The 27,059-nt window shown below is 41.2% G+C and overlaps 4 protein-coding genes and 1 non-coding gene across 8 annotated transcripts; 3 read left to right on the top strand and 2 right to left on the bottom strand.

The window, feature by feature from the left end:
- Positions 1,223-3,693, top strand: LOC8075895 (40S ribosomal protein S11). Its single transcript, XM_002448084.2, has 6 exons — positions 1,223-1,386; positions 1,718-1,758; positions 1,845-1,945; positions 2,905-3,049; positions 3,145-3,234; positions 3,426-3,693. The coding sequence occupies exons 1-6, from the start codon at positions 1,375-1,377 to the stop codon at positions 3,517-3,519; spliced, it is 483 nt and encodes a 160-aa protein (XP_002448129.1). The 5' UTR covers positions 1,223-1,374; the 3' UTR covers positions 3,520-3,693.
- LOC8060215 (trafficking protein particle complex II-specific subunit 120 homolog) lies at positions 4,076-10,398 on the bottom strand. Its single transcript, XM_021462633.1, has 10 exons — positions 9,836-10,398; positions 9,282-9,482; positions 8,990-9,172; positions 8,710-8,819; positions 8,172-8,231; positions 7,768-8,059; positions 7,354-7,646; positions 6,326-7,200; positions 4,831-5,718; positions 4,076-4,515 (listed from the first exon to the last, which is right to left on the bottom strand). Exons 1-10 carry the CDS (start codon positions 10,247-10,249, stop codon positions 4,295-4,297), a joined length of 3,537 nt encoding a protein of 1,178 aa, XP_021318308.1. The 5' UTR covers positions 10,250-10,398; the 3' UTR covers positions 4,076-4,294.
- Positions 13,657-15,000, top strand: LOC8075894 (heavy metal-associated isoprenylated plant protein 19). Of its 4 annotated transcripts, XM_021464112.1 has the most exons (5): positions 13,657-13,722; positions 13,790-13,893; positions 14,311-14,361; positions 14,457-14,538; positions 14,620-15,000. In XM_021464112.1, the coding sequence occupies exons 2-5, from the start codon at positions 13,873-13,875 to the stop codon at positions 14,922-14,924; spliced, it is 459 nt and encodes a 152-aa protein (XP_021319787.1). In that variant the 5' UTR covers positions 13,657-13,722; positions 13,790-13,872; the 3' UTR covers positions 14,925-15,000. The 4 variants fall into 4 exon arrangements, with proteins under 4 accessions (XP_021319787.1, XP_002448128.2, XP_021319788.1 ...); XM_002448083.2 differs by lacking the exon at positions 13,657-13,722 and having other exon boundaries at positions 13,724-13,893; XM_021464113.1 differs by lacking the exon at positions 13,657-13,722 and having other exon boundaries at positions 13,736-13,893; positions 14,271-14,361.
- TRNAI-AAU lies at positions 14,992-15,065 on the top strand. Its single transcript has one exon. It is a non-coding gene; the product is annotated as a tRNA-Ile (tRNA).
- On the bottom strand, positions 15,960-26,857 carry LOC8060214 (gamma-tubulin complex component 2). The gene is made up of 24 exons (XM_021463619.1): positions 26,673-26,857; positions 26,535-26,599; positions 26,376-26,433; positions 25,598-25,732; positions 25,385-25,516; positions 24,539-24,622; positions 24,363-24,461; positions 24,019-24,110; positions 23,758-23,830; positions 23,467-23,619; positions 23,236-23,355; positions 23,098-23,151; positions 22,512-22,595; positions 22,306-22,380; positions 22,086-22,229; positions 21,877-22,002; positions 21,684-21,791; positions 21,490-21,552; positions 21,302-21,376; positions 20,817-21,010; positions 20,602-20,725; positions 17,974-18,313; positions 17,648-17,671; positions 15,960-16,604 (listed from the first exon to the last, which is right to left on the bottom strand). Exons 1-24 carry the CDS (start codon positions 26,739-26,741, stop codon positions 16,288-16,290), a joined length of 2,808 nt encoding a protein of 935 aa, XP_021319294.1. The 5' UTR covers positions 26,742-26,857; the 3' UTR covers positions 15,960-16,287.

Raw genomic sequence — 27,059 nt, 5'->3', positions numbered from 1 at the left:
GCCGGGGCGGCCGAACGAAACCACCTTCGACGGCGACCCCGCACGCGCGCGGATGCTGTCCTGCTTTTCCAGCGCCAGGGAGGGACGAAGGATCGCCGCCGCCGCCTTTTGCCTTCCACTCCCGGGAGTGCGGGGAGCATGGATGATGCCGGTGGTACCGTGGCTGGAAAGTGGAGTGAAAGGGCACCGGCGCACCGCACCTGGGGGGCGGCAAAAGCGGATGCCGACTTCGCTTTGAATCCTGTCGGCCTCGTCAAAACTTGCTTTGAATCTCGCCAGTACTGTAGGAGGCTGGGCCACGTCTTAGGCTGCTTCTACCTCTCGTACAGACAATCACAGTCGAGTCCACGTCACGTGGACATCGCTGAGACGTGGCCTTCCCAAAATATTTTATAAAATTTTTCACATTCCACATCACGTATGAAGCACTAAATATAAATAAAAGAAATAACTAATTACACAGTTTATCTGTAATTTGCGAGACGAAGATTTTAAGCTTAGTTAATTTATAATTAGATAATATTTGTCAAATACAAATACAAGTGGTACTATTTATATTTTGCAAAATATTTTAGAAGTAAACAAGGCCACCTGTCGTGCCACTACCGTGATGGAGCAACTCCAATAGTAGCCCCCAAAACTAGGCCCCTACTTTTAATTTGGGTGCTCCCCTACTTCTTGGGGCTCAACTTTTTTGCTTAAACTCCAACGATAACACCCAAATTTGAGCCCCAAACCTATTCTAGAGAGAATGACAGAAGGGACCCACTCATCATTGTCTTTTTCTTCTTTCTTTGGACAGAGACGCAATTAGAGCATCGAGCCGGTTACCGTAGGGTGTCATGCACATACAAGGGAAGATAGAGAGGGAGCGTGCGCTGGGGCTAGGACACACAATGGAGGATGGGGGTTGTCCTGTTGGGCCAACAGGAATGGGGTCTTGGAGAGAAATATGGGTGCCCAACTAAATATAGGGTCTGGAGTAGGGACCCTGGAGTAATATTTTTAACTTAAGTACCCATATTTAACTATTGAGCCTTGAGTAGAGCCGGTTGCTCTAAGCACAGCGGTGCCCAGCCCACCCAACGACTGAAAAAGCAGACACCGATATCAGCCTGCTTATTTAGAGGCTAGCCCATCATGGCCCAACGGCCTTTTCACCTGAGGGCTGAGGCTGAACTCAGAAAAAGCCCATTAGGTCCAGCCCACCTCTGACTCACCTATATTCATTTAAGCAGACAAGAGTCTAGGGTTTTAAGCCTCGGGCATTTCTTCGTCTCCACTGCTCCCGCCGCCGCCGTCGCCGTCGCCGTCGCCACTTCGGACTAGTGCGTCGCTCCACCGGGTTTCGGCGTCTCTCCTTAGCGCGCGACAATGGCGGAGCAGGTCAGATGCCCTTGGAACCCCCTGTTTCGGCCACTGGGTGAGCTTGATTGTGGATGATCTCGTACCGTTTGGTAGAAGTGCGCGTGTAGTACGCAGCATTGTGGCTCTAAGTCGATGCACTTTTTAGCGACGCTTTTGATTGGAAACGCTGAAGTTGCAATTCAATTTTCACCATTCGAATGGTTTGGTTGTGTGTTATCATGCTATGAAGAGTGTGGACTACGTGAATCTGCACTAGACCAGACGTTGGTTGGGTTCCAAATCTTGATATATGATGTGATGGATTTGATTACTGTCAGTGCTAAACATCTTTTCTCTTTTGTCTCTGCAGACGGAGAAGGCTTTCTTGAAGCAGCCCAAGGTGTTCCTCTGGTAATATTCAAGCGCTTATTTCTGACGTGCCTTTGTTCCATTCATTTTTTTTGGATGCGAGGCTTATGAGCTGTTTTGGAGTTCAGTTCCAAGAAGGCCGCCAAGGGGAACAAGCCTGGCAAGGGAGGAAACAGGTTCTGGAAGAACATTGGCCTTGGTTTCAAGACGCCCAGGGAAGCCATTGAAGGTCAGTGTTTCTTTTCTTGTTCAGCCAAGTCGCTGGTGGTTCTGTTGGCTTGGTAGCTCATATAAAGCTACGAACTAGGTTAATGATTCACCAGTTCAATAACTCAGGCTGTTTCAACTTGTATGTCTCTTAGACAGAACTACATTTAGTCCATTCTTAGATTATGGCTGATCCAAAATCTTAGATAGCTTTCAGAAAAATATAATATGATTTGAATTAAGCTTTGCAGCTTGGGAATGGAGTTAAATAGTTAGTTATGAATTATGATCCATGTCTATAGCTATTAGGGTTCTCCAATGGTAGGAGTCAGAGCTCTTATGCCATTGCAATGTGTTCTTTATTCTATACATTCTCATGTCATCTATGCAAGAGAGAGATGGAGTAGCTGTGTCTTCCTTGCATCGGGGCATGCAAAAAGAGCCTAGCTCTTCTCCTCGCATACTAGCTCAAAGCTTTTTTTGGCATCTCGCTCCGTCACGTGGCATTGTAGATGCCCTTACAATTAGTACTTGGAATTGGAAATCATCTAGTTTATTAGACTGTTAAGTATGTTGCCCATAAAGCTATGATGATAAAAGGAAAGCTTGTTTCTCTTGCTATGTTTAAGAGCTTATGCTGGCTAAGTCTTTCTTGTATATTTGATGTTAGTCATGCCACACTATATTATATTGTCATACATCACTAGTAGTGTGAACTCTTATCATATGCTCCATGGTCCATTTGTTGGGTGTATGCACTGAATATTAAGTCTGATGCAATTTGTAGTAATTTCAAACGATGAATCTCTCTGTTTGCGTAGCTGAGGATGTCACATTTTTTTTCATTTTGACAGTGATCATATGCTCCATGGTCCATTTGTTGGGTTGGCTGTAACCTTATAGATTATTTTAGGTACTTAATTTTAGATGTGCTCTATTAGTTCAGTTGTGATTTATGTTTACCTTATTTCTTTGTTGCAGGAACCTACATTGATAAGAAATGCCCATTCACTGGCACTGTGTCTATCAGGGGTCGCATCATCGCCGGAACATGCCACAGTGCTAAGATGAATAGGACCATCATTGTTCGTAGGAATTATCTTCACTTCGTCAAGAAGTACCAGAGGCAAGCTAATCTTCATTGCTGGCCTGAATTTGCTGTTTGCTTCATGCCTTCATGTTGTCTATTTGCTAACTGAACATTTGTTGGTGTTTGTGTAGGTATGAGAAGAGGCACTCCAACATCCCTGCGCACATTTCACCATGCTTCCGTGTCAAGGAAGGTGATCATGTGATCATTGGCCAGTGCAGGTAAAACTTGCTTTTATATTTCCTGGACCTGCTTTTTGTAATGTTGTACCTGGATGGCATGGTTTCTGAAATGCAATTGGCAAAGGTCAATATAATTTGTCCTACTGTTTGACATGTAATATCTATCTTGGCCCTTTTGGGACTCTGCTCTATTCCATAAATGTACTTATGTTGTACTGTTTTAATTTCAGGCCACTGTCAAAGACTGTAAGATTCAATGTGCTCAAAGTCATTCCCGCAGGTTCAAAGAGTGGAGCAGTCAAGAAGGCTTTCACTGCCGCCTAAGATCGATGAGTGCATCGTCAGTGCCTGAAAAAGCTTTGTTATAACGTTTTGATGCTGCCTAGCCTTTTTGTTTCGTGTCTACTGTATGTGTACTTGGAATTCTAATTGAATTACATCCAGAGCATGGAATCGTGAAAAAAAATGTCTCGGATTGCCTGGCACCTTTTAATTTCATGAACAGCGTATGGCCCTCAATGTTTTCTGGATCAGTAGTGCTGCGTTTGATACCTTAAATTACACGTCATGGCTTATTAGCTTTGCCGAATTCAGTAGGTTAGTTGTGGTGGGCTTGCCGCATCATGCCGTAATAAAATCCTCATGGATAAAATCCGTTCTCCTTGGTACGTGGTCGTACGGACCTGGAGGTTGTAGCAGTGCATGAACTCTGATAACAGCAACTTGAAAGTGGGGTTGCCGGACGCAAGCCGGCTGCCTGGGCACGAAACCAATCACATGCATTTTTAGCGTTGGGGCTCAGATGAGTGCCTGACGCTTGCGTTACGTTGGAGGGTAAATTTTAAGTAAAATCATATGAGCCGGCATCGAGAGATCAAGATGTTGGAATCATCGACATACAATTCCGGTGCTTGAAACAATACTCACTATGCTTGTACACTGTACATGACATGACTGTTACAAGGAAGCCTACAAAAAGGCTAAAAAAACAAATCGCACGGGGGGCAGGTCGCCAGGGAACACTCTTGTACAAGATTTTTCACACCTACAATTGTCACGGTACAAAATGAGGCCTCTAAACTAACTCAGAAGAAGCTGCCTATGCTGTACCGACTACCCGGATATGGAACGGGGATCCGCGACACAGTATAGGTTCATCTGGTGACTCTGCCTTTGCGCGAGCACGGAGAACATCTGTGGCGTCGATTATAACAGAAGCAGCTTGGAGCGAGTAGTCACCTGGTACGAGGAAGTACATGGAAAAAGGATGTATCACCTCTTGCAACGGTGGAACTTCCAGGTGTATATCGCTAAGAACACCTACAAAAAAAAAAAAAGAACTCGTCAGAGTAGTGTACCAGACATGGATGCTGAATACTGCTTCAATTAATAACTTTCCCTGTCAAAAGTTTGAAAAGACCATGGAATAATAAACATCCAAAACGATCAGTATAACTCAGGTAAATGACGGAGCTTTGAAAGTATAAATCCAATGCCTACCCAATTGCCCCCTAAAGTAAAAAATCTTTGATCATGCTCGAGAAGTTGCCTTCTGTAGCATTGATCATTTGCTGCCTTCAGAAAACCAAAAATAAATCCAGATAGTGATGTACCGTAAAAATAAAGATAACTCACCAGCCCAGAGGACAGTTGCACTATTTTCATCGAAGCAATTCTCTCCTGCAACATCTTTGCATGAAATGCTAAGGTTCATCTGAATAATTTCCTTTGTGTTGTTGCGAATTTGAACTTCCATATGGGTCATTTCATGAGCAGATATAGGATCTTTGCACCTCAGAACACTGCCAAAATCCTTTGAAGAATCATCATTGATCACAGTTCCATTCTTAGCAAGCTTAAAGCTAAACGTAAGGGGATCTGGCAACAGTATGTCCATTATAGATGCTTGTAATGCCGCCTGGATAGCATCTTTAATATTCAGCTCACCTGAGCTATTTCTTCCAGAGTGCCATTTCACTTTTATTTTTGAAATCAAGTTGTTGATAGACGCATTTAGCTCTGCCTTGGCATTCCTTTCTGCTATGGCGGCAGCCCTGGATCCAAGAGGTTCATCACTACTACTTTCCTTTACAAAGAAGGAAGCATCAAGAACAGGCAATTTGAAGTTCTCAAGAGGTATGAGAACTCTGGCAGAGTAGTCGCGATCAATTCTAGTTTTATGACAAGCAGCATCGCCCTCTGAAATTACTTCTTGATCCACATCCGCGTCATCCAAATGTACAGCAACATCAACATCAAAAACGACATCAGTAGGATTAAAAAGCTCAAGTTCCAGAAGGCGGAGCCCCCAGCTTCCTTTATAGGGATCAATCTTCAATAAGTTAATGTCTTCGCCACTGACAGGTTTTAAGTGTGTTTCAGTAAATCGAGCAGGTATTTCCATGGACAACAGGCGTGCTCTTACAAGACGCATGCCCTGCACAACACAGATATTCAAGGGAACAACCAGGCGTCTTCCAGGTGGAAGTGAAACGTCTCCGTTTTCAAGATTCGCAGCAGGACCTGAAGTGCAATATACAAATTTAGTCTAATGACAATACTTTTGCCTATGTAACAAGGGGTGCATCCGTGCATGTACATCATATACAAATTTATAATATCCAAAGCTCAGAAGAATATTGCCTAGCAGTAACCAAAGACAGACTAAGGTGTAATCAGGCTGGCTGTTTCAAAGCACTAATCACAACAAAGAACACCTACAGCAAAAAATGTCTATGGGATAGAAAAATAGAAAGCTAATTTGTCCAGGATGAAAGAACAAAAGGGGCCAGGTGCAAGACCAAGAGAACGATAGGAACACCCATGAAGCAGAGATGATTAAGAATTGCTGCTTACTAGCACCATGTGAATAGCATCCAAACAGAAAGAAGGCAACTGTTAAACTGAAAAAACTGTTGCTATCTATGCTTCAGATATACTAATAAAAATATGAAAATATAGAGGCACTAGTTCACAACAGGAGGAATTAACAAATATTCGCAAATGACTAATTGTAATAGGTACATTAATAGAACTACAGATTTCAGCATTGAATGTAAATATAGGTTATGAGAGGAGATGAATATTAAAGGATGACAGAGTATAAAAGAATGTGAAACTGATGACCTACCAGCATAGTGAATATCCAAGAATGGATTGATTCCTTCTCTTGCTATTCTCCTTGAATTTGCAGGAGATCTACTGCCATCTGTTTCCAAATCTGCTGAGCTGAGATGCCAGGCTCTTAGAGTTACTGCAAATGTCACTTCTCCACCTGGTTTAATAGGTAGCGCAGATTTCCATGTGCTATGGGCAATCGAAATAACAGAATCCTGATTCTTCCCTGACAAGGCAACATTTGCTTCTTCAGCAGGTACGGTTCCGGCATTTGTCAGTGTTATCAGAACATCACGAATTTCTCCTTCATAAAGAAGAATAGAACCATCTCCACCCACAACATTGGCAACTAACAATGGCAGAGGAGGAACAACAGAAATGCTAGGAAAGTTGACACTCTTAAACTTGCTAGAGCCACAGCATCTGAAAGGATCAGAAAGGACAAGCCCTTGTGCAGCTCCAAGGAGCAAACAATCAACCTCTTTGAATAGGTGTTCTGTAATAACACCAAAGCAATGAACAATGCACCCAGGAATTGATATTTGTCCGACTTTTGTTGGAATACCAGATAATAAAACTAATTTTGAAGTGTTAGGTGGAAGACTAACGCTAACTGGAAAGGCATCAAAATTCCCAGAATGGACAGAGAGATAGATGCTCTCCACAACTAGGTCGAAGCTGCAAGGGTTTGCTAACTCAACCATGACTTGAACCGGCTCCCCCACAATCCAACTAACCTCTTGCTTGGAAGTCCCAGAAGCTCCTGCTTTGCTGAAAGGAGTATAAATGAAAGGTCCTGAAGGACCTGCACCGGTCCACCACTCCTTTTTATGCGGATTCCGCTTTACTATATCCCTTTGAGAAGGGTGAAGTGGGAAAGAATGCAACCTGGAAAAATAACATAAGATAAAAAATCCCAGAAGATAGTAAAGATTAACTTTACCATGAGCATCTTTCAGTCTTAAAAGTAGTTCCAACAGTATTTTTTCTCTTTTTCTCTCAAACATGACAACAAGATAATAACGATGAGCTTAAGCATACCTGATAAAAGGAAGACATGGATCGGCACACCGTGTGCCTGTTGGAAGCTTGTCAGCAGAGTTTGCAAGTGAGCTTGCTAGGCCACTCTGACCAGCTGGTGTGATGAGTGGGTAAAAGGATCGAAGAAGACGAGCTGCAGCGCTCCATGATGAGAGTGGATCAGCGGCCCGGATTGATGACATCAATATTTCTCTTAGAACCACCATTTGAAGGGTACTCCATTGTGACTCAAACAATGAGACTATAGACTGAGGGTGCACCTTTCCAGAATCAGTATTGCCAGCACGAGGTTCCTTAAGAACATAAGCATTGCAAATGAAACATGAATCCAACAATATTTAGCATTTTTATGCACGATGAATTGATGATTGATTCTCAATATGCTGCAAGTGCACAGCTACTTTGTGATCTCACCTTGGACAAATCATGATTCATTTTCATAGTCTTTCGGCTTTGGACATGGTATGCATTTGTAGTCATAGTTAGAACCTGCATAGCACTCATAGCAGCATATGCATTGTCTTGCTGAAGGTACAACTGTGCAACTTGTCTTGAAAAAAAGGCCGCCTTGCGCTTATAACCAAGTGTACCAAAAAGTCTTGCGATTTCAATATATAGGATGAGCCGGTCACTGGCATCAATCAGAGCCTTGGCACCATCTGCGGCTCCCATTAACAAATCTGAGACCTCCTTGGCAAGTTCTTGCCTGACAAATGAAGACACCGGATGACTTCACCATAAATAGAATATACTTTGACACAACCTCAACCTCGTATCATTGTATGATGAACTGTTAATAAAGCACGTGGGAGACTCACCTGCACAAGTATCTTGCCAACTTCAAGGCAGCTTCAAGCTCAAAGCTCACAGGTGAAACTCTACACCAAAGAGAACAGCTACGATGTTAGTGTGTTAAGTAATTTTTTAAAGTAAATATCTTGTTATAACATGCCACACAGGATTCTAGTTCCCACTGTTAATAAAGAACTATCACAACAGGGAGGGAGGGAGGGAAGGGAATGGACAGGGAAAGAAGACACAAAGTATACTCAAGGGCAAGATAGGATGTAACGTCCTTCAAGCCCTCATGAATTCTCTTCAAAACCCAAGAGAATAATGGCCAAGAAAATTTAATACAGGAATGAAACAACGAAAAAAAGAACTACTATAGAAGACAGTATTATCTCTTCAATATACCAGCAGCTCAAGAAAACAGACGAAATAACTCAGAAGAAACAAAGTGAGCTTATGCAGAATGTAATAACAGAACTAAAGGAGGAAACTGCCATATGGGACAGAATGACATGCGATTCACATAAAGGATTAAGAAAGAAAAAAGCACCCCTGAAACAATACCTTTGAGCATTATCTTGTAAAGTGGCTCTTCTGTATAGCTGGATAATGGTGTAATAGCGATATTTGACTTCATCCTCCAAAACAGGATCACTTTGGCCCATCCTATCTACCTGTTCATAAGCAGAATATAATTACCTAAAATGGTCATGGGAAGATTACCATGAATCTCATGCCAAGTGAGATTTAGAAATAAATGGAGACATTTTCAAATGAAGTATTGATATGCGGCTTATCAAGACGAATAGTTGAACAACCAGAACGACTTTATGCAAAAGCTTACCACTAATGCACAGACACTACCCTCAAGGGCTCCAGCATGCCAGAAAACATCACCAGTCAGTCTTGCAAGCTCTATAGCGGTGGTGTAATGTGCATTAGCGTCCACAGGCGATCCAGCCAAGAGGCAATAATCTCCTATTATCTTTTGCGCACGGCCGAGTCTTCTTTTTTTAGCCTTAATTACCTAATAGAAATACAGAAGTATGTTGTCGTGTATAAGTAATACAATCTTGGGCCATTTGCATCATCAACATACACTGGTCAAAAATACTTGGAACACCTAAAGTATGAACCTCCTCTGAGCCAAGACTGGATTGTGAATCCAATGGGGTCTTCAAAATAGTTCCTGTGGATTCTGCACGCAAGACCCACTTCTCAAACTCCATCAACAAAGAAGCAGCAAGATCTTGGATCATTGTAAGCATATGAAGTTCCAGTGATTGCTGATCAGAAGGAGGGAGCATAATAATATCGTCCCTCTTCTTCCCCGACAACTATAGAAAAAAATACCCAGACAAAAAGGCATTGCATTAGAGCATCAGGTGATCAAACAAGACAAAACTAGATGTGTTACAAAATGGATACAATATTTGTTACTGTTTGAGATAGGTTCAATCGCATCACACAAAGAGGGAATGACGAAGCACAGTAGTGAACACAAGATAGGCCTTATAAATACTGGTAGAATGCAATGCAATGCAAGCGAAGTGAGCACAAAGTATAGCCTAACGGCCAGTCAGCTATAGTAAAATCCAGCCCTCAAGCTAGAATTGCTTTAGTAGTGCACTTTAGATTGTCGGATCAAGGGTCAAATGGGATCACACAGATCTCATCAGCAGGAAAGTACCTGTGCATCCGTGGGGCAGAAGGCGAAGCACCGGTTGGCGAGCGCTGACGGGTACGACCGCGCAGAGTCTATGAAGTCCGCCGCGACGCGGTCGAGGTCGGGCGAGGACGGTAGGTGGCAGATGCCGATCACGGCGAGCACCTTGCGCGAGGACTGGAAGTCCTCCCAGGGCGAAGGCACGCAGCCGCCGAGCACGAACTTGAGGCGGAGGCACCCGGTCTCCCAGGGCTGGTGTTGGAAGGGGCTCTTCTGGTGCTCCGCGTAGTAGGTGCGGAGCGAGGCGAGGTCGACGCGCGCGTGGCGCGCCACCAGCGCCGCGTACTCGCGCAGGCGCGGCGGCGGGATCGGGCCGCCCACGGGGAGCACCGCGACGCGGATGGCGGAACCGGACTCGATGCTCAGCCCGGGCTCCATGGCTGGTGGCGCGTCGCGTCCCCCCGCCTCGGCTCACCTCGCTGGCTCCGGGTCGGGAACGGCAGATCTGAGTGGCTCGCTGATGGAGGAACAGGAGATGCCCGGCAGGTCGGGAAGAGACGCTTTGCGCAGTGATGAGGGGGGCCTCGAATCCGGTTTGATCCTTCGATCGATCTCACTCAGTCACTTGTGCCTGGGCCATAACTTGGGCCGAGTTTAAATGGTGCATGTCTGCAAATCAAGCCCACGAATCACTTAAAATCTCTAAAAAACGATTCACGCACCAAAAGAAGGCCGGCGAGCGTGGCCACGTCGCCTACCTTTCTCGGCTGTCGGATCGGGCTCATGAACGGGCGAGATCGTGCTCTCCTTGGTCGTTTTGCATAAAAGCCCTCCAACTTTATACGAATCAACCCGCAGTCCACTTCCCTCTCTCATATATTTTTGCAAACAAACCCTCCAATTCTTCAGAAATGAACCCACGGTCCAGCCGCTGCTCAGGCAACGTTATGGGCCTCTGCCCGCATCGCCGCTCGGCCTTGGGCCGAATTGGGCCCAATGGCCTTTTCCATTTTCCAGCGGATTTATTATTTATCTAAACCGGCTGAAACATTATAAAAATCATAACAAATCAAATAAAAATCAAAAAAATACCAAACCAAGTTTGTTGTGCTCTACACAACTAGCACTACACTCTAAATACATAGTATCACATATTTTCATGGAATTTAATTTGTATAATCCGATATCCATATTATTATATCAAAATTACTTAAAAAATGCTTTTCTCTCTTAATAAAAAAAATGTAATAGTTCTCTTCCAACACTTAGGATAATATATTATATCCTAAAATTTCAAATAAAAATAAAAAACCAAAAAAAATAAACAAAAAGAAAAGATAGTTAAAAATCACTGATAATAAACAAAAAGAGAAGATAATTAAAAATCACTGCATCTAAATATAGACTAGCAGGCTCACCGCATGTTACACTAATGCTCCTCTCTCTTAGTAAAAAATATAATAGTTCTATTTGAACACCTAGGATAATATATTATATCCTTAAATTTCAAATAAAAATAGGAAAACAAATAATAATATACAAAAAGAAAAAATAGTTAAAAATCACTACATCTAAATAGTATACAGACAAACTAAACACTACGAATAAGTAATATAGACTGGCAGCTCACCACATGTTATACTGTGGACTGAACAACTGGTTCACTCCACGAGGTCTATATAACTAATACTGCACTGTAAACACATAACATAACATGTTTTAGTGCAATTTTATTTCTATAAATGTGTATCTAGATTTCTCTAGAGTTTTATATAAATACTTAATAGTGTTACTGTCTTTATTAGAATTGTTATGAAATTTTTATGGTACCTTACCCATACCATGCATAATATAAAACGATTGAGTGATTTCACCAGCTTTATGATCCTAAAAAAATATGTATTCAACTACACATAATATTACCCCAAGTAACAATATAGTGCAAAAAAGACATAATTAATAAACGAAACCAGGTGCGCATAGCTCAGTTTGTAAATTTAAATAATTGAACTAATACTTGCTCTGTTGAACCTTTGTTACATGATCCTATTCAAGAATAATTTGGTCATTCAGAGTTCAATACTATAAACTGTTGCATATGATATATAATTATTTGAAATCTATTGGAATGACCACTTCCCCTAACATGGGCCTCTTTGAGAAATACAGCAAGCGAACCAATACTTATACCTAAATTGTATTCAAATAAATTATCAATCAATTAGTTAAACCTATTACACTAAACAGTCTCATACTGGCCTACGCGGCAACGCCGCGTCCCTTTTCTAGTTCCGACGAGAAGAGAAATTGTGTGTGTAGTATACACAAAAGATTCTAAGAATAGCCATGTGACAATGCAGGTATATGTCCTGTGTAGACTGTAGTCAAGTCATCAGACTCAGGCCTTGTTTAATTCCACCCAAAATCCAAAAACTTTTCAAGATTCTCCGTTATATCAAATTTTTACACACATACATGAAATATTAAATATAAACAAAAATAAAAACTAATTACACAGTTTGGTTGAAATTTACGAGACGAATCTTTTGAGCCTAGTTAGTCCATGATTGAACAATAATTACCATAAACAAATGAAAGTGCTACAGTGTCGTAAAAATTTTTCGAAAATGAACTAAACAAGGCCTCATTTCATGGAAGGTTGCCGATGAATAGCTAGCTAGGTTGTTGCCGTGTCGAAATGAAGTGGATCTCCAGGTTCAGCAAAGAGCCAAGGACCATTTGAAACACATGAGCATTTTCACATGAAACAGTTTGAAAACGCACATGATTCAGAGCACAGCAGTAGGATGGGTGAAATCATGCAAGAGAATTGGATTATACGGTTCCGGCTATTAGAGCATCCCCAACCGTTTTGCAAATAAGCTTTGCATTCATGTATTTGCAAAAAAAGTCTTAAAAACACTTATCCAACGGTTTGACATTTAGACTTTACAATTTTGTTAACTTGGCAAAAAAGAGAGAAAGGATTGACATATATGCCAAACCGGTTTATACTTGGCATTGGAAAATTGACGTGAAGTGATTAATGCCAAACCATTGGAGATTGCCTCTTTTCACATTTGCCATATTTTTTTGACACTTGGCAAACTCCCTCATTTACCAAATCAATTATGCAAAACGGTTGGAGATGCTCTTATTTCCGTCATCAGGAATGAGTAGCCTAGCTCAGGCCTTGTTTAGTTACAACCGAAATTTAAAAAGAAATCAAGATTTCTCGTCACATCGAATTTTACGACACATACACAAATACAACCGAAATCTAAAAACTTTTCAATATTTCTTGTCACATCGAATCTTATGCCATATGCATAAAGCATTAATATAAATTTAAAAATAACTAGTTATACAGTTTGCTTGTAGTTTCTGAGACAAATTTTTTTAAGCCTAGTTAGTTTATGTTGAACAATAATTGTCAAAATACTCAATCCATCTCAAATTATAAGACGTTTGACTTTTTTGACACCAACTTTGACCATTCATTTTTTTTTGCAAACTATCACCTCTTTTGTCGTGGATTGTTTTATTAATAAAAGATCAAAAAATGACTTAAGTTGAATATATTTATATAACTTTTTTTAAATAAGATAAGTAGTCAAATTTGAGATAAAAAATTTAAATATTTTATAATTTAGGATGAAGTGAGTAAAAACGAAAGTGATAACTAAACAAGGCCTCAGGCACTCAGGGTAGGTCGGGGGAGACTGCGGGCATGCTGCACGTGTTTTCCCGCGTCTTTCTCGTCTCCTCTCCTTCCACTATTATTGTGAACCTTCCCGACAGAGCCGGCTCGACCAGGCGGTCAATGCGATTCCGAACAGCTATAGCTCCATGCGCATCATTGGAATCTCCATGAGCATCATTGGAATCTCCACTCTTTAAGCCATTTCTTGGTAATCTCTCGATTACCTTCACTGAATGTTCTCGTCAAGGTAACTTATTCAGGTGCTGTTCCTTGAGGTCGCATTGCATCGACGAATTGACCTGGGTCCGACGATGCCGCCTTGGAAGGGGCCAAGAAGAGGAGGTAACGCGCAATCGGCATGAACGGACCAACCGGCCGGGTGAGGAACCGTTGCATGGCAAGGTCATTTTCGTTTTCGGTGAATTACATGGACATTGCATTCCCAGGCGACTTGGAGTAACAACCACATCTACCTATATATACATACAACACCTAGCTAATTGCGTGATTAGAACGAAGCAGCCTTAATTGTGACTATATACCTCTCTCAAGTTCATCTGCATCTATCGCAGCCTTAGCTCCTTCATTTCTTGGTTCAGAAATAACATTGGTTGGCATATACTCCCCTCATGATTCCTGGTCTGAAACCTTAATCAAGAACAGGTGTTGTGTTCTGTGGCCTCTGTCAGTCTGAATGTCCATTCAGGCATTCTCTCTCGATCGGTCTGAATCTGAATGTTCCATGTTACATTTCAGGCCATTTCTCGCATCACCTATTATTATATAATATCATCAGGTTTCAGTATCAGTACACACCATGGATGAAGAAAACGATAGCTCTACGAAGGTAAGCGTTCCCACGAAGTTGCCTGGAGAATCGTAACTTCATATTCAATTGTATATGCATAGTCACGCTGTATGCTTCTTCTTCCTTTTGTGCAGAGCATCACAATAGAAATGAAAGTATACATGCATTGTGATGCTTGCGAAAGAAAAGTGCGCCGTACCATCAGCAAAGTCGAAGGTGAGGAAGTATAAGAAAATACTTCAGCTTAATTTGCATCCTTTTGTCCGTGCTCGTGACGACGTTTCATCATCTCTCTAGGCGTCGAGACGGTGGAGGTGGACAGGGAAGAGAACAAGGTCACGGTGACAGGAGATTTCGAGCCTGAGAAGGTGGTGAGGAAGATCAAGAAGAAGACTGGGAAGAAGGCGGAGATCTTGCCCCCCGAGGAAGACGAGGAGGAGGAAGGCAAGGGAGAAGAAACTTACGTTCCTTACGCTTACGGTGAACCATTGTTCTACCCTGACGATGCAGATGTTCCCGATGAGTTTCAGAGCTATAGGTCGGAAAGATGGAACTTCCATTACTTTGATGACGAGAACGCACAAGCGTGTATGGTAATGTAGGTGTCAATCGATATATATGCCTTATGTAAATTGTTTAATATAAAGACGAATCAAAAGACACATAATTGGCCTATTAGCTCAGTTGGTTAGAGCGTCGTGCTAATAACGCGAAGGTCGCAGGTTCGAGACCTGCATGGGCCAAATGTTTTTTGGTTTTCTTTTAATATTTTTGCCCTCTCTGAGTTTTTTTATAACCTTTTTTCCCTCTCTGAGCACTTCTTTGTTTTCAACTATACACCTCTCTGAGCACTTCTTTGTTTTCAACTATACAAGAAAATTTTGGCCAACCAACTTCCCTGGCCAAATTATTGTTTCGTTTTTTTATAAATTTGCTTTTTACTCTCTGAGTAGTTTTTTTTCCAACTAAATGGTTTTCTTTTAATATTTTTGCCCTCTCTGAGTTTTTCTATAACCTTTTTTTCCCTCTCTGAGCACTTCTTTGTTTTCAACTATACAAGAAAATTTTGGCCAACCAACTTCCCTAGCCAAATTATTGTTTCGTTTTTTTATAAATTTGTTTTTTACTCTCTGAGTAATTTTTTTTCCCAACTAAATATAAGAATAGTTTGGACAAGCAATTTCTGAGTAGTTTTTAGAGGTAGTTCGCATGGTACAAATCAGCTAAGAAGTAAAAACAGCTGAATAAAAACAATTTGGGAAAGTTTTGCGTTCAAAAAAAAACAATTTGGGAAAGCTATTAAAGCGAAAGCAGAACAAAATTGCATATTCTGAAGCTTACGTGATGATGCCTATACACTGCAACCATCATTATCGAGCACAAGTTGTGATTCTTTCGGCCTTCAGGTTGCAGCTCCCACCATGGCACCATCTATGATGAAAACAAAATGCTCAGAATGTTACACAGTTAAAGCTAATTTCGGGACTGACTAGACCCTTCTTTCTGGACATAAACCCACATGGCCACATGAATTACAAATATGTCAACAACAAACAACAATTATATCCTGAAGGTACTTCCATCACCCAACAAGTAAACTGTACCAGCAGGTTGATGCTATAGATCAACACTCTTTGTACATCCTGGTATCCAGATTTGCATTGAGTTTCTCCAACAGTTTAGCCTCTAATCCACAACCATAACACAATTAAATGGTTTCAACAGTACTATTAGAAATTTCAGATATCTAGGCAGCAGCAAGCTAGTTACATTGTATGGAAGCTGGAACTATAATGTTGGGACTCAAAAATAACTATGTTGCCGTGGAAACTGGTATTACATAGACAAACATTACAAGTGGATCCGTACAACTAACGCCGGTCGGTTTGGCTGCAAGGCGTAACCCATGCAGCTACCAGAAATAATTTCACCTGAAAAAGAGAAAGAGATTCAGAACTACAACTGTCACATGCTTGTGGCTCGAGAATCCTGCCAACCCAGTTGCCGAGCTCGCTGTTCCCACATTGCTGTGAGTTTCTTCTCCTTTGAAATTGCTGCCTCAGACTGCTCCCGAGCTTCCTCACAGGTCTCTGTAGCTGCATTACATTTTTCTGCCTCTCGCTGGTATTGAGTAGCCTGTCTTTTTGCTTCAACAAGAGTGGCGTTCATGTGGTGACTATGCTCCTCAGCTACAACCTGCTGCAGCTTGAGTTCCTCATTAAGAAGATCGACGAATTGCTTCTCCATCTCTTTGGCAAGCTCAGGGTTGTTTTTCCCACAATCTGCATATATTTCAATACGAACATTAAAGTTTTAGTCTAGTTAACATAATATCTTCATAACAGCAATAGCAAAAGGTCAGGAAATTGTGCATTAAAAGAAAAGGTAGATATACAAAACAATGCAAAGAAGGTGATTCAAATATTTTGACAGTTCCAGTTCTAGAAAACTGGGTAGCTATGAGATAAAGGAAGCACAACAACTAATTGTGCAGCAAGGTGAGAAAGATTTGTGCAATCTTGATTGATGAAGCAAATATACCGTCCAAATGAGAAGTATGTTGATGACAGAATTATGTGCAAATGCAGACTTGACAATGACAGTGTTAGTTTCAAGTTTGCATTGCCAGTACTTAGTAGGCTGCATTATAAAATAAAGCTATGATCTTAGCATGTCCAGGAACAGCAGCAAGCAATACATCCTAAGTTGCAAAATGCATGTCGCTGGAGTGTCTGGCAGAAGCTCTGCTGCTCAATTAAGACGAAAGAATAGTCTAATGATCACAACTAACTTTCATCTATGCTATATTGTTAGGGTAATAGTCTAATGCCAGAGAGTTATGGAATACGAACCAAGATGAAGGAAAAGATCCTTTTTCTCAACAATAAGATGCTTTTAAGAAGCCTACAGTAGAGTGCATCATTAGACAAATATCTGTAGCTCCGCGCCCAATTATAAAATCCAACTCTTTAAGATATTGCAGCGCTGTTTCATAACATACTTGATAAGCTAGCTTTCTAGTGTTCACCCCTGTAGTATCCAGCTTTTCTTTTCAATAAGACAATTTGAGGCTAAATGATCAAAAGAATGTAAATTTTCAGAAAGACAAATTTGACACACAATTTTACTTTAATTTATAAGCACTAATTTGTTTGAGCATTTTTGTAGGGTGAAGATTAACCCAAGTAAAATGTTCCATAAGGTCTATAAATCATCCCGCACATCATCATAGTGAAGGCAGCAGATTCAGCAAGAAAACAACATGTGATAAGAGTACTGGAAGCCCATGCCTCAGTTGACAGAAGTGTGAAGGAAGGACCCAAACCTGTTATTGAGAAGTTGGCAAGCCCTGCAATGAACACAAATTCCTGTCAGTAATGCGGACATAGCTGCAACTTGGGGTTTTCATCATACACAATTAGACATAGCAACTAAAACTAGCTTATTTGTTTCCCCTATGCATGCGTCAGTTGTACCATAATTCATACAGTGATACAGAGTCACATATGCTAAATCTGATGACCCTAGTGGAGACCAAAATACTGATTTTTTTTTTATTATCTAGCAAATTATGGGTAGCATGCGCGCCGACACAGACCAAGCGACGACAGTAGCAAGATCTGGTAAGAGGGACTGAACAGGACAGCTCACCTGGGGCGATGGACTTAAGGGAAAGGGGCGCCGGGCAGTCGCAGCTGCAGGGAGGGCACGAGGGGGAGGAGGCCGCCACCGCCGCGGTGGACGCGGGGGAGGAGGAGGAGGAGGAGAAGCCCTTCTTGTAGCGCCAGTAGAAGGCGGGGCCGGAGACCCCGAGCGCGGAGGCCACGGCCAGGATCACCAGGCACCAGCGCCCCAGCGCCGCCGCTGTCGCCGCGCGGCGCCCCCCGCCGCCCACCATCGATCCTCGGCCGTGGGCGCGCGCGCAATGTGGGTTGGTTGGGAGATCACCGCGCGGCCGACTGCGTTCTTCGCGTAGTCGCTCGGCGTGTGCGAGTCAGTGAGCGTGAACGCCCCTGATTTTGCCTTGTTGTGGCTGGCTGGGGCGCGGCGCGGCTTGGTGGTGGTGGACTGGTGGGGCTGGGGTAGTGAGGGGAACACTGGAACAGGGGAGTGGGGTGGGTACCGGAGGAGTGTGGGAAGCGAACTAACCGCGGATGGGCGAGGGGTCGGTGCGGAGGTGTCCGGGGGAAAATGGCTGGTGCGCGCCGGGTTCCCGAGCGGATTTCCGGCAAACGACAGGGCCGCGAAGTGAGCTTGGCAGCCTGCCACTATCGTTCTGGTCGGCTGGTCCGTGACTCCGTGTGGAGGTGGATCCAACTTAACATACCCGCGCGTGGACCGGGTGGCGTTAGGTAAGCCCAGGACTTATCTTAAAAATTTTCAAAATTCCATCGTATTAAATCTTTAAATACATACATAAAATATTAAATATAGATTGAAAATAATTAATTACACAGTTTACTTATAATTTAAGAGATAAATTTTTTAAGTCTAGATAGTCCATGGTTAGACAATAACTGTCAAGTACAATAACAAATGCTACACTACCCAAACTCAAAAAAATCACCAACTAAACAAGGCATACTATTTATAAAATATTTTGTTTTTTTTAAGTTACTAGGTATTTGAATGCAATAAATCTTGTAGTCTCTAAAATCATAATTTTATTAAAACTATAGTCTTTTGGAGTTTTAAAACTTCATTTATGACCTCCTTTTTCTAGACCATGATTTTGTATCTTTTAGCTTATAAAATCACAGTTTTGTGATACTGCAGTTTTTAAAAAAAACAGATCACTAAAACTTACTTTAGATTCTATTTGGATTTCAACAAATAGGACAGCTAGTGTTTTATTTATCAGCTAAAAATTAGCTTTGACGCACATAATCGACCTAGGCCTTGTTTAGTTCCGAAAACTTTTTGGTTTTCGGGACTGTAGCACTTTCGTTTTTATTTTTTCGTTTTTATTTGACAAATATTGTCCAATCATGAAGTAACTAGGCTTAAAAGATCCATCTCGTGATTTACAGGTAAACTGTGCAATTAGTTTTTATTTTTGTCTATATTTAGTGCTTCGGTATGTGCCACAAGATTTGATGTGACGAATAATCTTAAAAAGTTTTTAAATTTCAGAGTGAACTAAACAAGGCCTTAGCAAAAATTAGCTGGAGCGCTAGCCAACTCTCGTGTGTCGCGTTCGAGTTCCGAGCCCTTATAAAAAGTTAAAAATCATGAGTGCTACTACACCGTTACATCACACCTACAGACCTACTCGTGTTGAGATCCTACTCGTGTTGAGGCCGTGTTTAGTTCGGGAAAAATTTCGCGGCATTGTAGTATATTTTCGTTTGTTTGTGATAATTATTGTCTAATCATGGACTAAATAGGCTCAAAAAATTCGTCTCCTAAATTCCGATTAAATTGTGCAAATAATTTTTACTTCCACCCAAAAACCCAATATTTTTCAAAACTCTCTATCACATCGAATCTTTAGACGCATGCATAGAGTATTAAATATAGACAAAAATAAAAAACTAATTACACAGTTTTATCAAAATTTACAAGACGAATCTTTTGAGCCTGCCTAGTTAGTCCATGGTTGGACAATAACTACCACAAACAAACAAAATGCTACAGTATCGTAAAATTTTTTTGTTTGAAAACTAAACACGACCTAAACCGAATCTATCATTCATCGGTGTTTTTATCTTACAAAAATTCAACGAACGGTATTTTCTACTGACTTTTCAGCCAAGCTGAATCTGTCTGCCATTTATCAATGTGGTATTTTTAGCATGGCTTTTTCATTATTTCAATGAAGCCCACCACGACTCACGAGTTCGGTGCTTCACCAATCACCAAAGCGAAACGCAAAACCATCGCCATGACGGCGTCAATGCCCATTCAAACCAAACACTTTTGCCACACATGGAATAAATAAACTTAGCAAAGTTTACACGCCGGTCTACACATCTGGATCTCACAACACAGCACATCACACAATGCTATTGTCAGATATCAACAGCACGGAAATGCTGAGTCGCAGCTGATAAACACACATCAAGGCTCGAGCTCAAGATAATAAGAACGGCTGATATGCCAACACCAATAAGACACCACCCTAGACTCACTAATCCTAATCTATCACAGCGACGAAGCGCATCGTAGATCACATTGTCATTCACACAAGCATACACATACCTTGATTGGGATGGGCAATGCAACGCTGCAGCCGCACATGCAGAGTATGGCATTGTACCAAGCCCATCAAATAACTCATTGGTCGATTCGCACACCAAGAATGCACTGTGCGAGATGAGTCAGATACGGCTCCGCATGTGAACTGTTACTCAATGTAGGAGCAAGACTCTGGAGCTCTGAATTGAACGCTGCTTCAAATTTCCTGCAGCAAAGACCAATGTGACGTTACATGATACTGGGCTGGAATCTTATTCTCGCCGCTTCAAGGATAGATAGAGACGCTGGATACGTACAGGATCGACTCTGACATGACAACATTCTCTGATGCTAGTTTCAGCTGCTGGTCTCTGTCCTGTGATTTATTGATCCTTGATCTCGACTTCCCAGACTTTGATGTGTTCTCGGAGTTAGTGACATCGATGGATGGCATCAAGAGCTGGATGGAAGTGGCATACTGAAGGCATAAACCTTTCAGCTTCTCAATTTTCTGTGCATGCAAATAAATACAAGAATAAGAACTGATTCTTTCAGAAAATGAATGATACTTCCTCCATTCCAAATTTTAAGTCGTTTTGACTTTTATATGGGTTCATAGCTTTTGCTATGCACCTAGACATAGTATACAATATCTAGATACACAGTAAAAACTTTGAGACTCCAAAAGCCAAAATGACCTACAATCTGAAACAGAGGGAGTACTAAATAAAGCTATCAACCAAATGTTACTGTTTTATCTTTTCTTTTAGTTTTAAGGAAAAAAAAAGGTAAAAGGACACACCACAAGGAGTTCAGGCGACAACAGCAAGCATTCTTTTAGACACTTCTGGAGGAAGAAATCATGGATCTGGATAACCTGCAAGCAGTATTAACATCAAAGGTAATGTGTTCTGGACGTTAGCATTGTAGATTAATTTTAATTGCAAAAGTATCCCCCTAAAATATGAAATTGTAAAAAAAGTGCAAAACCTCATCTATGCTCCTTGCTGTTTGAAGGCGGTCATGCATCAAATGCCAATTTGGTTCAAGAACCTGGGGACCAAATGAATAGTTTAGAACTTGCCCAACATGTATGGTGCCTCAAACGTTACATGATGCGTGGTGTCATCTGTGGTTTAGCATAATCAAAAGAATATATTAGCATGCTGACATGTATGGTTTACCTCAAATGTTAGATAATGCAAAAGGCTATTTACAAACTTGAGCATGCTACGACAGAGAATTGATGACCGTAAAATTGGTGTCCCTAGAATCTTGACAGACCGGAATACCTGTCCAAGAGTTAAAATCCAGTCAAAGTTGACATACGCAAAAATATTAAACTGGTTTTGCATGAGAAAAAGGGTTCATTCATACTTGTTGTATTTGCCATGCTGCACACAGCTGGCGACTAACATGCTTGCAGTGGAACAATAGGCGAAAGATCAATTGGTATTTTGTCAAAGCCTTCCTTGAAATTACAAGAGATAAAGGCCACTGGACCTGCAGGGTACAACAAGTATATCATTTCATTACCACAAGACAAACATGAGAAAAGTTTTAAACAAACTATTAAAATAGAAAACCTTATTGCTAAGGCAGAATGTTTCCAAACCCGTAATGCTTAATTGCATTGACTGATCAACATCTGCTGCAGCAAGCTTATCTGCAGGGTAAGCACAATCCAAGTCTTTCAGAGTGCCCAGTTTCTTAAGGAGGGAACTTCTTTCCTGTTGAACACAAATGTAAACAAAGATGATAATATAAAACATCATATAGTATGACCAGATCCGAATAATATTTTACCACGCAGCAGATTAATTCCTCATGGCTTGGATCTGAAGCAGCTGCAGTACTCCGCAAAGCAATGTCAAGCAGAGACTGCCGTGTAAAATAAACAAAGAAAGGTTTAGCAAAACAAAGGGAGAAACAGCTTTTTCATAATCAGAGTTGACAAAAAATCTGCTTTTGTCATAGCACAAACACACAGAAAACACAAAGTACAAGACAACCTGAAGTTTTTCAGCAGATATTTCTTCTGGTTTCTTTGTAAGCTCCTCTCGAGCAATATCCATAAAATGAACCAAAAAGTCACCCTGTAAACTAGATAAAACAGATAAGATAAGTAGCTCAAGAAAAATCAGTATGGATGGTCAAAATCAAATCAGGAAACATGGCATTCATTATCAAGGACATTGAAAACAGCTAAGATACTCATATCGCTCCGTCCAAAATGGAAGGTGTTCTGGTTTTGTCCTAAGTCAAACTTCTCAAGTTTGACCAAGTTTATACAAAAACATAGCAACATAAACAACATTAGATCAGTTTCATTAAATCCACTATTGAATGTCTTTATTTTGTTTAATGTTGGAAATGTTGCTATATTTTTTTATAAATTTGGTCAAACTTGAAGACTTTTGACTTAGGACAATAAACCTAAAAAGACTTTACACTTTGGAACATAGGTCGTGTAACATAATATAGAGATTACTTTCTGAATTTTATTACTGTCTCTACATGTTATGCTAAAGCATGAGACACATATGAAGTAATAACAGAAAATATAAAGAGTAAATATTCTCCATATGTTCAGCATACTTGGTCAAGGAGTAGATAGCGCTTCAGGGATCGCAGTTTCCCGATGAGATCATACTGCACATTTAATGTGATAAATTAGAAACCTAGCTTATAAATGAACAAAATGTAACCCCAAGTTGACTATAAAACAGTGATTACCTTATCTTTCATCAGAGTCAACAATTCACCACTTGCAAAATCATATGCAGATTTTATACATTCAAGATATTGGTGGTTTGAGCCAAAGCTCATAAGCTTAGTATTGTCTGACAAGGAAACCTAAGTAAAATATCCAAAGTAACTGTGTGATTTAAGTAATAGAGGCATACTACTAACATGGCATTTAAATATTTATTGGTTTGATTCCAGAAAAAAATGAATCATGTATACCTGAACATTGTGCCCACATTCTCTCATAACATTAAGATACTTTCCTGTTGTTAGAATCATTGCAGCAACATTCGTAAGGAAACTAGGAATTCCTTCTTTTAGGCTGTATCGTTGCTGCCAATATTTGGCATCATAATCTTGAGTGAGGCTCTCCTGGTGAATCCAAAAGGAAAGGAAATAAACCAAGCATCTGGTTAAAATAAGATAAAACTAGATTTGACATGTTAGGCTTAATATGATGCAAACAACAGTAAGATACGAAGGTCCAAAGATTTAGAAGACAAAAGGTACCTTCTGCAGAGATTTGTTTTCAGCAATGAAGAATTCACCATAAGGATCGTCTATTAGTCCCTCATACACCCACCTAATATGGCCAAAAACAAATTCACATAATAGCAAGTTTTTTCCTCTAAACAGTAGGACTCTAAACAAGACAAGACAGTAACTAGAAGATGTGTGTTGACTTCAGCTAAAATGTGAAAGCTAGCAAACGTTGAAAAGGTGCATCACTCCTAAGACAAACAAGGAAAGAAGCTATGAACAATCATGAACCTTTCTAGCATCCTGAGGTATGCTCCACTTGCATATTCTGTCATCTTCTCCAGTAAAGACCGAACAGCACTATCACCACCCATCGCCTTTGCCTGAGTTGAAGGATATTATAGATGCATTACATGTTTAAATAAGTAACAATGTGAATTCAGGAGAACTAAGCTCTGAGAAAAATGTGAAGTATGAAACCAGTCCTATTGAAGAAAATTGTTTTATCTATAAGAAAATTAAAAACTGGACAGCTCCATTTAGCTTAGATTTACAGTAGGCATACAGGAGAAGAGAGGAGGCACAGAAGGAACAGTGTGTAATCTCAGAGGCATAAACTCATTGTGAAAGAGTACCTGGCTTTGAAGTAGATTAAGTGTTGCAGAACCATTAGTATTGTTGGAGGTAGCCTTCTCCACTAGAACTGCCAGTGCATTCAGTGAACTCATCATCCTCTGCCAAAGAGAAAACATAACTTTTAATGCTAAAGCCACTAATCAAAGAAAGGCAAACGTAATAGAAGAAAACTCACCTGACAAAAGAACCATAATCCCTGAACAGAAAGCCTTCCAAGACGGAACTGGTGCTCCAGTTGAGCAACCATTGCCTGATAGTCCTGATCATACATTTTATTAAAAAAAAACTGGGTGACTATGTGCAAAGTGCAAAATTTTCAGATAAGCAACATACAGAAGTACCAACATAGACCTTCCCTGGACGTCAATATATAGTGATTTTAGAAAGTCAATGTATTATCAATGGGATAACCTCAGCAACGATACAATTCGTTAAAAAAAACATGACAGAACAGAACTGAACTCTAGCACATGATACAGCCTTTTCATATTCTTTCTGGTTTTGTTGCCTTTTTCAAAAAGAAGAGTTTGCAATCACATATCGAAAACTGCTTTTGGTTATGATGGCAGAAAGAACTGGGCAACTGGCGAGTCGCCCACTCTCTGGAGGCTCTGACTGCTTTTAAGGTTTTTCTTGCTTGCCAATTTACATCTGCTGATGCCTATTACATAGAGCTGGCTTCAATCAAACAAATTAGCAAACTGATGTAACAAACCAACAGAAATATATCTAGGCTAACAAAACAAGAATTATCTGTAGGCTAACAAAACAAATAGCTTATCTCCTAAGCGGCACGCCACTGCACTCTTGCCGCATGGCAGATAAGCTGCCTCTAGTCCTCGGCCCATAGCCCATAAAAAGGGTGCTTCAATGCTCTCGAAAAGTGAAAATCACAAATGTTAAACTACTCTACATTCTCCTACCAAGAGTAGAAGAAATATGCCTTCAACATCTGCACAATTTAGCTCTAACAAGAACATAGACGCCTCATTTTTTTTCTTTGCACAGATAGTTGCTGTACCAGTAGGAATGCCCTTAGAGCTGCAGCCAAAGCATGGTTGACCAAACCATTCTTGAAATGTGACCTGGACTCCACAAACTGGCTTACCAACACATAATCCTCACACAAAGGGAAAATCCGGCGAGTCAATTCCTGTAAGAGAAAGATCAGTAAAGTAACAGCCATAACCTTTATTGTGTGTGTGATATAACGGACTCTACACTAAGGGTCTACCTGGAGGGCAAGGTCCATCGAAGAATCAATCTGAAAGACAACATAGCCCTCCTTTCCACGAACTCTCTTAATAGAAATATATCGTCCCTCAATACCCACCAGAGCTGATAGCAAATCATCGATAACCAAAAGCTCCTGCATTACAATTATATCAGCAACCTTGCACAAACTTACATTTTGCAGTTGTTCTGTGAAAGCTACATAGTACATATGTTTCTAACAACAGTGAAAAATTAGGCCAATAGTAAGCCCCACGGAAAAGCAGAACCTATATAGTGATGATGTTTCACGATGTCATATTTAAACCAACATTTTGTAAACCTGCACCAACTGACTGACCATTGGGCTCCAGATGCAATTCAAATTAAAAGAATTGACACTCAACCAAAATTCACTTGTAACATTTCTCAAACTATTTCCAGAGTCACACAATGAGTACTTCGCCCAGAAAAATGAAGCAGAGTCTAACTCAGCATGATTACACTACTAAAAGGGAGACATGAAACATGATTTACTAAGCTCCAGGAGGCCGGCAATGTCAAAACTAATACTCAGGAATCCCCAGCACAGCAGCAGCAGATTCAAATCCTCCCTACCTGACATCCAGCAACTTAAATTCACAGGTCGATAATAAATACAGACACGTCAAATCCTACCTAGCTAATTCCTCAAATTCAAACCCCATAAACAGAACCTAAACCCTAGCTACAGTTGCACAGTTGGCTAAAAAAATCCACTTGAAAGCTCAACTCCACTAGTTGACCTCCAGCCCGCTTACCTGCACCGATACTGCGTACGATCCGATGACACTTCCGGTGCCGGCGCCAGCGCCGCGGCTGCAGATTCAAACCAGTTCCAGGCATCAGAAACCACCGCGAACAGCAGAATTATCGGATTATTGCGCCTAAACCGCACGAAATTCCACCGTAGTACCTACCTGAAGGATTCGAGGGAGAAGGACTTGGATCCGGGTCCCTGCGCCGCCGCAGCAGCCTTCGCCTCCTGCCAGAGCGTGCGAGGTTCTTGAGAGGGGCGTTGAGGTGGTAATGCTGGCAGTATGCGATAAGGGGCATACCTGGTGGAAGCGTCCAGTGAGGTACGGTCGCTCCAGATTCCAGCGCGGGGTCGCCGGCGCGGGATCCATCTCAGGGCAGCGGGTGGAGCGTGTGAGTGTGGAAGAAGGAAGCAGCAGCTGTGGGGGAAGAGGTCACGGGGCGCCGGGGAGGCGTTGCCGCCTGCGGGGAACGGCTGCAGCAGTTGCTGGGCCGCGCTTGCGCCAGCCTGAAATTCGACTCTTTAGGCCCTTTGCCCCTTTGGAACGCAGGATTTTTGTTTTCTTATTTTCTGTTTTTCCTTATGAAAAAAAATGAACGGGTTCCTCTAACATTCTTATACACATGTAAAAATCCTACATGCTCAAACGGATACATTAATTCTATATACTTAAAATTCATATTTTTCT

Source organism: Sorghum bicolor, chromosome 6 (genome assembly GCF_000003195.3).
Source record: "Sorghum bicolor cultivar BTx623 chromosome 6, Sorghum_bicolor_NCBIv3, whole genome shotgun sequence".
NCBI lineage: Eukaryota > Viridiplantae > Streptophyta > Magnoliopsida > Poales > Poaceae > Sorghum > Sorghum bicolor.
The sequence above is the reverse complement of the archived record's forward strand: the minus strand, read 5'-3'. Positions and strand labels throughout refer to the sequence as shown.

Coding starts and splice junctions, on each gene's coding strand:
- LOC8075895 (XM_002448084.2), top strand. Junction 1,759..1,844: donor CAGCCCAAGGTGTTCCTCTG/GTAATATTCAAG, acceptor TTTGGAGTTCAG/TTCCAAGAAGGCCGCCAAGG. Junction 3,050..3,144: donor TTCGTCAAGAAGTACCAGAG/GCAAGCTAATCT, acceptor GTGTTTGTGTAG/GTATGAGAAGAGGCACTCCA.
- LOC8060215 (XM_021462633.1), bottom strand. CDS start 10,249: ATGGAGCCCGGGCTGAGCATCGAGTCCGGTTCCGCCATCCGCGTCGCG. Junction 8,232..8,709: donor TTACAAGATAATGCTCAAAG/GTATTGTTTCAG, acceptor TCTTTGGTGTAG/AGTTTCACCTGTGAGCTTTG. Junction 5,719..6,325: donor CTTGGATATTCACTATGCTG/GTAGGTCATCAG, acceptor ATTGCACTTCAG/GTCCTGCTGCGAATCTTGAA.
- LOC8060214 (XM_021463619.1), bottom strand. CDS start 26,741: ATGGATCCCGCGCCGGCGACCCCGCGCTGGAATCTGGAGCGACCGTAC. Junction 21,792..21,876: donor CAGCATGGCAAATACAACAA/GTATGAATGAAC, acceptor ACTCTTGGACAG/GTATTCCGGTCTGTCAAGAT. Junction 20,726..20,816: donor GTCATGTCAGAGTCGATCCT/GTACGTATCCAG, acceptor TCTTTGCTGCAG/GAAATTTGAAGCAGCGTTCA.
- LOC8075894 (XM_021464112.1), top strand. CDS start 13,873: ATGAACGGACCAACCGGCCGG. Junction 13,894..14,310: donor TGAACGGACCAACCGGCCGG/GTGAGGAACCGT, acceptor TAATATCATCAG/GTTTCAGTATCAGTACACAC. Junction 14,362..14,456: donor AAAACGATAGCTCTACGAAG/GTAAGCGTTCCC, acceptor CCTTTTGTGCAG/AGCATCACAATAGAAATGAA.